At 38.7% G+C, this 12204-nt stretch overlaps 1 protein-coding gene and 1 long non-coding RNA gene across 2 annotated transcripts in view; one reads left to right on the top strand and one right to left on the bottom strand.

Moving 5' to 3' along the window:
* The window catches only part of LOC309709967, a 264832-nt gene extending 257614 nt beyond the window's left edge, over nucleotides 1-7218 (top strand). Inside the window, exon 3 of the long non-coding RNA XR_014277647.1 lies at nucleotides 7169-7218. This is a non-coding gene — a long non-coding RNA (uncharacterized lncRNA). The remainder of the gene's footprint in view (nucleotides 1-7168) is intronic.
* On the bottom strand, nucleotides 4077-12138 carry hbp1 (HMG-box transcription factor 1). The gene is made up of 11 exons (XM_082539007.1): nucleotides 12050-12138; nucleotides 10508-10671; nucleotides 10239-10416; nucleotides 9782-9902; nucleotides 9536-9650; nucleotides 8987-9105; nucleotides 7924-8080; nucleotides 7633-7777; nucleotides 7153-7440; nucleotides 5121-5262; nucleotides 4077-4981 (listed from the first exon to the last, which is right to left on the bottom strand). Exons 2-11 carry the CDS (start codon nucleotides 10644-10646, stop codon nucleotides 4964-4966), a joined length of 1422 nt encoding a protein of 473 aa, XP_082395133.1. The 5' UTR covers nucleotides 10647-10671; nucleotides 12050-12138; the 3' UTR covers nucleotides 4077-4963.
* Nucleotides 12139-12204: the final 66 nt, after the last annotated feature.

The following is a 12204-nucleotide window of genomic DNA, read 5'->3' as shown; positions in this document are numbered from 1 at the left end:
AGTGTTGTTGCGATTTGGCACTACATGAATTGAATCGAACTGAGTAGTGCGCAGGATAGTGGATTTCTTGGTTTTTATACCATACGTGAATTCTAGGGTGCATGTCTTTGTGGCATGCACTTTCCCACCAGACAGATCTCCTGCTACATGCTGCCACTGCATCAAAAGGCGTCCCCTGAATCATTGTTAACCTCGGCGAGCAGAGATTTCGTGATGATAGGTGTCGGTCCTTCCCACACAGCACTGATGGAAAGGACCAACACCTTCTTCTTCCAGCGGTCAATTTTAAATCACAGGGGGTGACTGCGTTTCTGCTTGAGTAAGGCAAAAGTGGCAAGTTAACAGTCGCTATTCTTTTCTGGACTCTTTGCAGGTAGAACAAAAGCAAAGTGACAAATATCTTTTAGGGTCGGTGCTGAGCTTATCCATCACTTTGGTAGCAGAGCTGTCAAAAATCGGAGTGTTCGGCAGCCAAATTGGGATTTATGTTTTGTATTTTAGGGCAACTAAAAGAAATAAAAGTACTGACTTTTCTCTGACGCAACTAAAGTGTAGGTTTTTTTTGTCTATTTCTAGTATCAGTTAAATAAAAAAGAAAAACACAGCAATGTGTTTTTCAGCAATGTGAAATTGGTAATATTAAAGTGCTTTTCAGTAGACTTAACACGGCTGAAAAAAGATGCAGGGGCATCTCACTCTTCCAAACCTTTTATTTAATATGCATCAACTCCTAATGAGAAGTTTGTGCATATTAGATAAAGATCACGAGCTCGTCTTTTTCTTAAATCCCAACCTTTAACTGTTTTTTATGTTCTCCGAGTCAGACTGTTGCGAGTGATAGCTTTGCATTTTAAAGCAGCATTTAAAATTATTCACTGTGCAAGTAAAGTTCAAGGAGAATTAAGCAACCAAGAAATTTTGTAGTAGGATGGGGGAAAAACACTCAGTGCAGCAATATATCCTATCACATTCTCTTGTGACATGTTATATACAAACTGTATGTTTTTGTAAATACATACAGACGTTCTAAAGAGAACTCTAGTCCCAATTTTAGTAATATCACCATAATGACCAACTGACTGTAAAGAAGAAACTCAAATAACAAGGGAAAACATTTCACTAAGCTAATTAAGCTGGCACATTATTGGAATTATACTTATTATTATTATTGGAATAACATTGATAATCCTTATACACACTGATGGAATGTAATGAATAAATCCACAAGTTTTGCTTTTTTTGGCCTTTGTAGTGTTGTGTTTATTTCTTGTATTGTACAAGTATCATGATGTAACCAAAATCAATCAAAAATTGAGTCTTGAAAATACATCATGAGATTTGGAGAATACTTGGTCACTTTGTTACAAATACCTTGTCAGTACCGAATTTGACCCTTTTACCTTTTGCATAGTTTCAACAAGGTGCTGGAAACATTCCTCAGAGATTTCGGCCCATATTGACATATTGGCATCACACAGTTGCACATCCATGATAGAAATCCCCTGTTTCATCACATCAAAAAATGGGCACACTGTCATAAAGGGATGGGCATATTCAGCCACAATAAGCCTGTTTGGCTCTGGTATTTAAACAATCCAGCCTCAGTTTCCTGCTGTTAGCTGACTGGAGAGGTCTTCTGCTGTCTGTTGCCAATCTGCTTCGTGAATGGATGTGTTGTATATATTTAGAGATGTTCTTCTGCACACGGTCTCACTATTTTCCTGTGATCTCTCACATCAACCAGGCATTTTCTGTTGCTCACTAGATGTTTTCTCCTTTTCAGACCATTCTCTGAAAACATTTGAGATGGCTATGTGGGAAAATCCTGGTAGATCTAAACTTTCTGAAACACTCAGACTAGCACCAACCAACAGCCAAGCCATGTTCAAAGTCACTTAAACCCAATTTCTTTCCTGTTCTGATGCTCAGTTTGATCTTCAGAAAGTTGTGCCTAAAAGCATCGAGCTGCAGTCATGCGACTGGCTGATTAGACGTTTGCCTTGAGGAGGAGTTGAATGTGTGCGCCTCACAAACTGGCCAGTGAGTGTATCGTGATAGTATCGTATCTTGTGCTCCCTTAATTCAAACATCTATCAAACAGACATGATTGTGTGGACTGGTGGGGAATAAGTGGACCTAGATTGCCTAAAAAGCACCCTTTTGTAGCTCACTTAAGTGACACATACGTCTTTCCCGTCACTACTGACAACCCAGTGAGCCTGCAAACATGTTCAGCTCTCTTCAGATGCCAAGGCAAAAGTGAGCTGCTGCTGATGGCTGTAAAGACTTGCCTTTTTACAAGTCATCTCCTTTTTTTTCCCTAAATCGTCAAAGCATCTTACACTGCGACATGTGACAAATAGGCCTCTTGCATGCATTCAGCAATCTACTCACATAATATCACACAATGTTTGTCCCACAGAGCTTCTTTTTTGTGCTTTACCAGATTTTAAAATGTGTAATGCTTAGTGTGTGTTAGTGGGGGGGGGGGGGGAAGGCAGCCATGTATCCATAAGAAAAATGTCATTAACACATTACTGCCAAACACTTTGCTCTTACAAAGACACCAAGAGTCTGCTATCTCTCAGTGAATTACTAAAGCTAATTGCCCCTAATTAGAAAGCCTTGATTAAGGTGCAGCTTTTGATTCAGGAGGAAGCCAGCAGTGATGATCCCCTGAGTTTCTCGCCATTCTAATTTTTCATTTTAGTATTCGTCATTTCTTCCTGCAAAAATAAAGGGGCTTTATGCATGAAGGCAAGTCATTTGTCCATGATTGCAATTTTTCTGGATGGCTGTGTGGATTGCAACTCAGCGACCTCTCACATGAATTGTCTCTATCTTTATTCGTTTTCTAGAAAAATCATCCAAGATGGCATTTTTGTACGATTTTTTTAAGGGTTTCCATCCTTTTGTTAAACGTGAGAGCAGCAGACCTTTAAAATCCAAATGTGAGAGGACACAGCTTATGGGTTTTTACTGTTAGGTGTCAGGTTTGCTCACTGTCCACACCTTAATGTTCATAAATAAGACACCACAGCCGTTTCTGTGTTATCCTTATGGCAGTGATACATTGTTTTAATTTACAGAGCAGTGACAAGATTTGAAAAATGCTTTTAATTTTCCACCACAATTATGACATTCTTTAATTCTCCTTTCAGACGTACAGCAGCGTTCAGCCAGAAGCACGTCAGACTCAACTTTTCATTCCCCTCAAAACACCATAAAGTATTAAACATCGACTATTTTAGAGCAGTCTGCTATGGATATGCTATAATTAGATTCCTATGCTTGAAAGGCCTGCAGGGTGTTGATCATTGTTATTTTATGAGGCATGTTTTTCTCACCAGTTTTAAAATTACCATTTTGTGCTAGCAGCCAAACAGGGACCCACAAAAATTTTTATAAGCATAAAAATGCTTTTATTTGAGCACCAATCACCCGAGGACTATATTACTCTTTTATTGTTTAATTACAGTAAGGAGAAAGGAAAATCATTTTCTTTCTGTTTTTCATGCTGAAGCATCATTTTGTAAAATTCACACATGCTTTTATACATGTTCCCTTTATGATGACCTAGAAATCAGGGTATTTTTTATAAAGAGAAGATTGACATGGAAGAATCAAAAAGCAACTGTCTCTTTACAAAAACTGGGTGATTGCACCCTCTGGTGGTAACCATACATATATATATGTAACGCCTAAAATGATTGCTTAGATTAGACAGACAGACAGACAAACGGGCGCATGCCAAGGTCAGATTCCACTGAGCATAAGATTCAGCTAAAACCTTTAACGCTGCTGTCATTCAGCACAAGAATGAATTCGGCACACTTCCAACTTTGTACATGGTGGCTTTGGTGTGGTAGACAAACAAAAGATTAAACTGCATTAACCTGTGATGAAACTGTCAGTCTTTCCCAGTTGGACTTTCAGCTCAGTGAATATTAAGAGCTTTTAAAACTTGCTCATGTAGGAAACTGATAATTACTCAAAGGATTACCAGAACAAGCTATAAACACGTCAAAATATATTCACACTTAAAGCCAATCACCAAAGAAACACACAGCTGGAGAGAATTTTAAAAAATTATTTATAATATGATACAAGGATATTTTGTGCAAGAGGTTGTTGGTGCTGTAAAACCTGTACATTATGAACAAAAGCATTTAAAACTTAAGAGAAACCTGAAAGCAGAGCATGGCTGCTGGGCCACGATTGTGTCAAATGGCTAACTGTCAAGAGACGAGCTGTATTATACAGTTTCCCCCTGTATACAATGGCTGTATAGGATTAGATTACATATTTATATAAAGTGCAGAAGAAATAAACACTTACAGTGAAAGCCTGAAGTGCTTTATGACTGAGTATAAACCCACCACCGCATGCGGAAAGCCCTGTCATCATGTGACCGGGTGGTCGGGCAAAAACGACCTAAAGACTTGCAGGGCAGTAATCACAAACTGTTCGCCATAGTTCAGCGGCAGAATATGCTGTATACTGTAATACAAAATGTTTTAATAGATTATCTATCTGTGCAATATACTGAATATTAAAAATATCACTATGAACAGGTTTGAAAAAGTTATCTGAAATTCCCCCTTTTGTCTTTTTTTTTTTTTTTTGACTGAAGCATAGCACCACAGGCTCTCATGTTTTCCCACCACTAGATATGAAATAACCTGAAATTCATTCTTATTTCAGAGGAATAAGACCATTTTTGACATTAAAGATATAAGAAAATATATGCACTGTTAGTGACTAGATTAAATGCTTTGTATATATATCTCATAACTCTGTTTTGTCACTATAATGTTTCATGGTTATAAAAAGCAAGTGAATTCAGCATCACAGTCGAGTCTCAAGAATACAGGAGAGCAAAGAGGCATCAAACGGTCCATCAGACTCTGTCCAGCACCTCTCCATGCCAAAACAACAGCAGCCAGGGATGTGGGTAGATTATCTAGGTCTGCTGGGAACCCTGTGCAAAGACAACAGGAGTTGTAGATACACAGCAGACTGGACCCATGTTTAAAACCATAAAAATGCAATGTCAGTGTGCAATGTGGAATCGGTTGTGAAATAGAAATCGGTGCGTGATATCTGATTTTGGTCCTTACCGAGTTGGTTCTTTTACGTTTCCAACAGTCTGGATTGAGCCTTTTCTGCTCTTCGGCCAGGGCCTTGGCCTCCATGGTGTACATCCTCCTCTCCTCGTTCTTCATCTTCTTCCACTTGTCACCCAGAATGACACTAATGGCTCTGGAGCGAAAGGTTAGAGACAAATCGAGATTCAGTTTTTCAGATTTTTGACATGCCAGAATGTGTCTTTGTTTTCCTTTTAACACCGTCCCGTTTGCTCCTTCTGTCCAGGATATAGAAAAAGCGGCCCGCATACGTTTGATTAAGAAGTGAAACTAAATGTCTTTAGAAAAAAAATGTAATTTAATTTAATCTAAACACTGTCAGCTGTCAGTGCTAAATCTGTGACAGAGTTTTAGAGTGGAACCCCAAGGTGTAGATTAGCCTCATCTACATCTAATGTTTCATGTCCACTCTAACTTTTGACCTAAGAAAATAAAAACAGCTACACTTGGTTTTACTATTGCTTTTTTAACAATTAAAGCTGGTAAGCCATCTGTGGGTGGAGAATAAAGCCTTAATTATAATGTGCTGGGAGACGTGTGTCTTCATACAGGGTTTGGGTTCCTAAATGAGAATAGAGTTTTAGTCCTTCTGGTTTTCTACGACTTGTTTACAGCTTGTCTACATATCAGAAATTCTAACCCACCACTGAATGAACAGCTTCTCTATCAGAAGCATGACCCACAGTGGCTCTGCTGTTTTGTTTTGTTTGTTTGTTTGTTTTGGGGGGAAAGTTTGGGTTTCTTGGAGTGTTATTTTATCCTTGCTGTCAGGGCTACAGTGGCCAATAAGGAATTATCTTTGTGTTCAACTACAAGGCAACCTCTAACACAAGTTGGCGTGGGAAGGGAGACACAAAGCGACCATAAAGCTGTGGGCATTTTGAATCATGTGAAACTGTTCCACATGTTCCTTCGTTGACCTGGGGTCACAATAACCCATTTGGCAAACAGGTCAAAGGGATACATTTTGATCCAAGGTCACAGAAAAATTCAAACTAAAGGTCTGATAAAAATTAAATAATTAAAAACATCTAACCAAAGAACATCTAACCATGACAGGGGGTTGGTTTATCAAGTCACTTAATGCTCACCTATGACTCATTCAAGCATTTAAAAAAAAAAAAATTTTTTTTAAAAAAATCCATCTTGAGCAAATCTGAAAGTCATGTCCCTGAAAAAAGTGCATCAAAGCTCTGGCTGTTAAGTTAATCCATCTATTGCTCAATGAAACCTCATCAGAAGTTATCTCAATTGCACTCAAGAGTCCATTATTAAGGAAGGGAAACAAGGAGGAAAGGCTGAGGTATGCCAAATCAGAAGTAGAAGTAAAGTGAAAATCAGTGAGAACAGGTCTGATGGATCCAAATGTAAAAGTTCAGGTTCAAATCATCGTCAATATGCACAGAGGAGGTAAAACGTAGAGTGTCTACAGCCACCTGTAAAGTATGGTGGAGGCTCTGTCATGGTTTGGTGCTGCATTTTAGCCAGTGCTATTGGAGATCTTGTCAAAACTGATAAAATTATGAAAGGTAATGACAGATTTTGATCACAATAGAACACGAACAGTCATGGTTTGGGCTCCCCAGAGCTCTGACCTCAACATTGTTGAAGCAGTGTGTGATCATCTTGAAAGAAAACAAAACAAAAGAAAACATGCAACATCCAAAAAAAGAGCCTTGAATGTCCTTCAAGAAGCCTGGAGAACTATTCCTAAAGAAATGACCAAAAAAAAAAAAAAAAAAAAAAAGAGTTCAGTCTGTATTGAAAAATAAAGATGTTGATACCAAATATTGGCTTTCAGCCTTGTTAGAATTGTACAGACTGAGTCTTTGCCTTACATAATCTATATATTTCCAACTATGTTTGCACGTTTCATGAAATTATTGCACTTTTTTCATATTTTCCTAGCAAAATATAGAAAAATTAGTGGTGGCACAAGACTTATGCACAGTGCTGTAACTGGGAATATCTGTAAGTATATTGTATTTCAGTGACATTTGCACACCTGTTGTCCTTTCCAGGATACATCTGTGTGTACTCCACCCTGTACTTCTTGGCAAAGAGCATGAAGGCATTCATTGGCCGCTTGCATTTCGTAGGTGTGGCACCACTGGCTATCCCTGAGTTGTGGCTCCTGTTCGATTTGCTACTGGAGGAGTGAGGGGAGCTGGAGCGCTCGAGTTTATCACAGTCTGGACTGACAGCACCCCCACTGGACAAGGAGGCCCTCCGTTGACGAGCCATGCTGCTCAGAACATACACCGCTGAGGAATCTAGTGGGGTAAAGTCATAGCTGCAGGAGACAGAAAGGAAGGATTCAATTAACCAATCAATAACCAGAACCTTCTTCTGGTGTGTGGAACAAACAGTATTTCTAAACAGCCAGGTTTCATGTGAAAATATTTACAACTACTTTGACTTATCATGTATCCAAGTGAATGTGAAACGACTGCAAAAAAATTACATGACCATCTAAAGAGCATACCTTCTGAAAGTGTCAAAGACGACTGAGTCATCACAGTTAATGGCATCTGGGTGGTTTGGCGGCAGGCACACATCACCCAGCTGCATCTCATAGCAAGGGATCCCATGGTGCACCACAGTAAGACTTGGATAAAAGGAAGACCACCCTGAAACAGGATATTATATATTAGTTTGATCCTAAAGGTGTTTACTGAAATGCAAAAACTAAATAGATTGGATTCAGCAAATTGTTTAAGTGGAAGATTCTAACAGCAAAGATCAATTTAAAAGGAAAGAACATGTGTTTTTGTACCTTTGTTTTTGACAAAAAAGGGGTGATCCAATCGGCATTCAGCTGTTAGCAGGCCTTCATCTTGTGAGCCCGGGTCAAAGGTCAGTTTCAGAACTGCCTGCCCAAAGGATAATGTCTCCTCGTGGTTCACCAGTTTAAGCCCATCAGAGCCATATCTCTGTAAAGGAAACATAAATGCAGATAAGAAATGTTTCTATTAACTGGAAAAACGTGCATGACAAATTCACTACCAGAGAAGAATTAGTGTAGATACAAATCAGTGTCCAACTGCTTAAAGACTCAGTACGCGAGACACCCACAGTGCTTAATGTAATAGACCACCTGTGATTAAATTTTTTTTTTTTTTAATTAAAAATTAAATTAATTAAAATTTTTTTTTTTTTTAATTAAAAAAAAAATTTAAAAACCAAATATTTTTAGAAATCTGTCAAAAACTAAAAATAACTGAATTCATGTTTTTATACCCAAACTTCAGCCACCACTGGAGAATTTAGAAATTACTCAAGCGTAATATTTGACCACTAAAGCTCATTTTTCTGTTCGGGAATGCAGTTAAATTTATTTTAATTAACAAATAATAATTTGCTTTAATATTATTAATATTTATTTATTATTTATTTATTTTGCAAAACCGGAAATTTGAAAATTTGTGGAGTAAAGACACTAAATTGATTAAACAGTTTGTACACACTGGTGGATCGACCATTACAGAAACATAAAAGATCATTTTAGTTATTACCAATACTGTTAATTTAGGACAGCTGTGGCATAAACCTTACTTGGGTGATAGTCTAATAAATTAGTTAATTACTTTACACCAACACACACATATATATATATATATATATATATATATATATATATAAAAACGACCATTGCTGCAAATCATTTGAGACTCATTTGTGCACACAGTTACTCAAATTTACTGTCAGTCACTTTCTATAAAGTACAAAGTAAACTACATATTATAAAGCACCTTATACAAGTGTCCACAATGATTTACTCATCTAGTCAGACTATCAGAATTTTTAAGACATACTAAAGGCACCATACGTTGCCATACCTTGAAAGAGGATGAGGATGGAGGCATGCTTTCATCATCTGAGTCATCATCCGAATCCCCGAGTTCATCAGCTTCCTGCCACTCCACATTTGGACCTCGATGGAAGCGCAGACGAGTCCCTGAATAGCAACAGAACAATGAAGCATGACAAATTAGCATAAGTGTGCTGATGTTGCAGAGAGGATGCTAGAAACTGGATGCAATGCTGCTGTTTGGACACCAGAGGTAAGAACTGGTCTTCTTTGCAATTTGTGCTAATCCTAGTGGAAGAAAATGTTAACAAAATCATCCTGAATGAATCTCTAGTTGTCCTCAGCACATTTTGAAGGATTTTCCTGCCTTCATCAAGTGATGACATTTGAAAAAAAAAAGTGAATTTTGCATTCATGTTTAAATATCAAGCAAACACTATGAGGAATTTTCAAGACAATTGTTTCAAGTACTTCAAACGTTCACCATTAACTCCAACATGTGTGACTGAATTGACTTCTAGGTGTGTGTGTGTATGCACTGACGGATGCATATGGTCATGTATTCTTATTTATGCACCTTTTAGGAAACAATGCCAGGCTGTGGAGGGCCAAGAGTGAGACCATGCCATGTCTTCATCATCAGAAAACGATGATGACATTGAGAAAACCCCAGACTCTGATTCACTGCTGGCCTGTTTTTGATAATTAAGAAAGACAAATTACAATCATATCAGCATTGAGACAGGTTGAAAATCCATGCTGAGTCTGTCAGAATGAATGATTATCAGGTTTTTGAGTGAGAATGTTAGAAATGAAAGGTTACCCTGACACGCCTGCGCTCCCTGAGGTGGCCTCTGGACGGGTTGGGTGCACTACTGGCTAACGGGGGCCGGGCATAGGAATGTAAACTATTGCTGTTGCCAAAGATGTGAACTGGAGATGATCTGAAAAACAGTGACAATGTCACAAACATCAGTAGTTAGTTTGTTACGCAAGTAGATATATTTGTCACACACTCAAATGCACTTATATGCAGCTTTATGTGATTCTTTTGTAATTAAAACAGATTTTGCTCAGTCTTGGTCATAATGTTGCATGTCCCAACTGCAGTTAAAAATCTGCACAATTTTAGGGGCTATTTTTGCTGTTGTTCTGCTAAACTGCTACTCTTAATCTTGTGAAATTACCCCCAGGTGTACTGGGGTGTACTGTTACTACATGTGTAAAGGCGTCTCTGTGTTTACATCACACATGCAGGCATTCCTTAAACATCTACAAACCTTTTGTGTGGGGCGTCCTTCAGTAGAGGGCTCTGAGGACTGGTGGCTATGTTGGCCAACTCGGCAAGCCAGTTGGTGCTAGGAGAGCAGCTGAGCTCCTGGTGAGACACTGCTCCAACTTGAAATAACCTCGGAGACCTCTGGTCCTCCTCCACCTCCTGCAGCTCTGGCATGTCGTCTAAGGAGATAATTCAGTACTTTTCATACGCATATCTGAAGGGTTCGGTTTGCTTAACTGCAGACTGCACATTCTTTTTGGCTAGTTTTACCATACTCCATGTGGCACCCAGGAGGGGAAGGCAGGTCCTCATTACACTTGAGCGGATCGAACGACTCGTCCATTTTCAAGATGTTCGGTTTCCTCTCTTTCAAAATAAAAAACGGGCTACTGTCCAGCTTACTCAGCATCCATCGTCATACTCTGACACATCATCTGGTTTTGGGCAAAACCAAAAGACAAAGTTAGAGCTAAAATGGAGCTACTGCTGTCATCTGAATCAGGGCTGTGCAATAACCAGTTGCACTTGAAGCCCTTGAGGCAACTGTTGTTGTAATTTTGCACTATATATAAATATATAAATAAAAATTTAGCTCCGTTGAATTGAAATATGAACTAAATCAAAATAAAGTCTTTGCAGTTATAAAGTTGCATGTATGTCTGCGTTTGTTTGTTTTTTTATGGTAATATGGTTTGAAAGAATAATCAACTGAAAGAAAAACACGACTATAACACCCATGAGCTATCAAAGATCATCACCACAGCAAAACAAAAACACCACAGTTAGTACTGAATCATTGCATATCACGTATGACATCAATATTACGGAAAAGGCACAAAGCCTTTGGGAACTCCTTTGTCTCTGAATCGACACAGCAAACCTCTGTGAATAGTCATGTGACTCCCTGCGTGGAGGCCTTGTTTATAAACTTAAAAGGGTTTGACGCATGCGTACCAGAGCTCATTCATTCATAACTGCGCAGCGAAAGCGAAAAATACCAGAAATTCGTCTTAAAAAGTGTCTTACCGACGGTGGAAAACATCGTTTTTGAAAACAAAAGTATGTGAGTGTCAATGACAAAGTAAAATATATCATTCTTATTGGGAATTTATATTGTGTTAATCGACAAACAATGTATGGAAAATCGTTAAAATATAAAGGTGACCGTGACTTCCTGAATTTAACACATTTAAATGAAAAACTGACGAACACTAACGGTCTGCCAACCGATCAAAGGCCGCAGGTTCGGAGACACCGTTGTTTCGACTTCGTAAGCAAGGATACACGAACAACATAATACCGTTCAGAAAACGCTTCAACAGTCTTATATTGTCGAAAAAGACGGTTGGGGACTCAGCCTGCTCTTTCTCCAACATTTAAATGCAGCAGTACTTTCCTTCGCTCAAACCTCGAAGCTCTGGGGTCTAACACTGTAAACAAAAGAATGTCAACAAGTTGAGGCATGACGCAACATCTTTGCCCCGTTCAAAATGAATGACACGAAAACCTATAGAAGCATTTTGACGGCATTTTCACACTATTCAAAGCATATTCTACTAATTTGAAGACTTGTTTTAATACAAACAACTGCTGTCGGATGGGTTTCTTGCAACAAAAACAACGAGCGTCACAACGGAGAAAAAAAAAGCCCCACTGTCGATCTCAATCTTTTAGTCGACGTCAAATTAACGCGTGACAACCTCGCTTAAACATTATACAATAATTGCAAAGACACGAGTCTCACGTGGACCGAGTTAAAAATTACTTTCAACCGTTTATTTCTTCGAAAAAACTCACCAACTTCCCACTTACCAGAGCTGTCGACATCAAGTAACTCTGTGGCATTCACTCGAGGGGAGGGATTGAATGGCTCCAGAGGAAGCTCCCCATTGGTGCGTAACAACGTCAACAAGACGAATTCGGATATTCTATTGGTTGATATGTTTGAGAAAAATAGGAGAGGTGTC

Source organism: Aulonocara stuartgranti (genome assembly GCF_965226115.1).
Source record: "Aulonocara stuartgranti genome assembly, chromosome: 7".
Lineage (NCBI taxonomy): Eukaryota > Metazoa > Chordata > Actinopteri > Cichliformes > Cichlidae > Aulonocara > Aulonocara stuartgranti.
The sequence above is the reverse complement of the archived record's forward strand: the minus strand, read 5'-3'. Positions and strand labels throughout refer to the sequence as shown.

Excerpts from the sequence above, each read along its gene's own strand:
- hbp1 (XM_082539007.1), bottom strand. The coding sequence starts at position 10,646 with ATGCTGAGTAAGCTGGACAGTAGCCCGTTTTTTATTTTGAAAGAGAGG. Across the intron at positions 7,778-7,923 it reads CTTTTTTGTCAAAAACAAAG|GGTGGTCTTCCTTTTATCCA; the intron begins GTACAAAAACAC and ends ATCCTGTTTCAG. Across the intron at positions 5,263-7,152 it reads TATCCTGGAAAGGACAACAG|AGCCATTAGTGTCATTCTGG; the intron begins GTGTGCAAATGT and ends CTTTCGCTCCAG.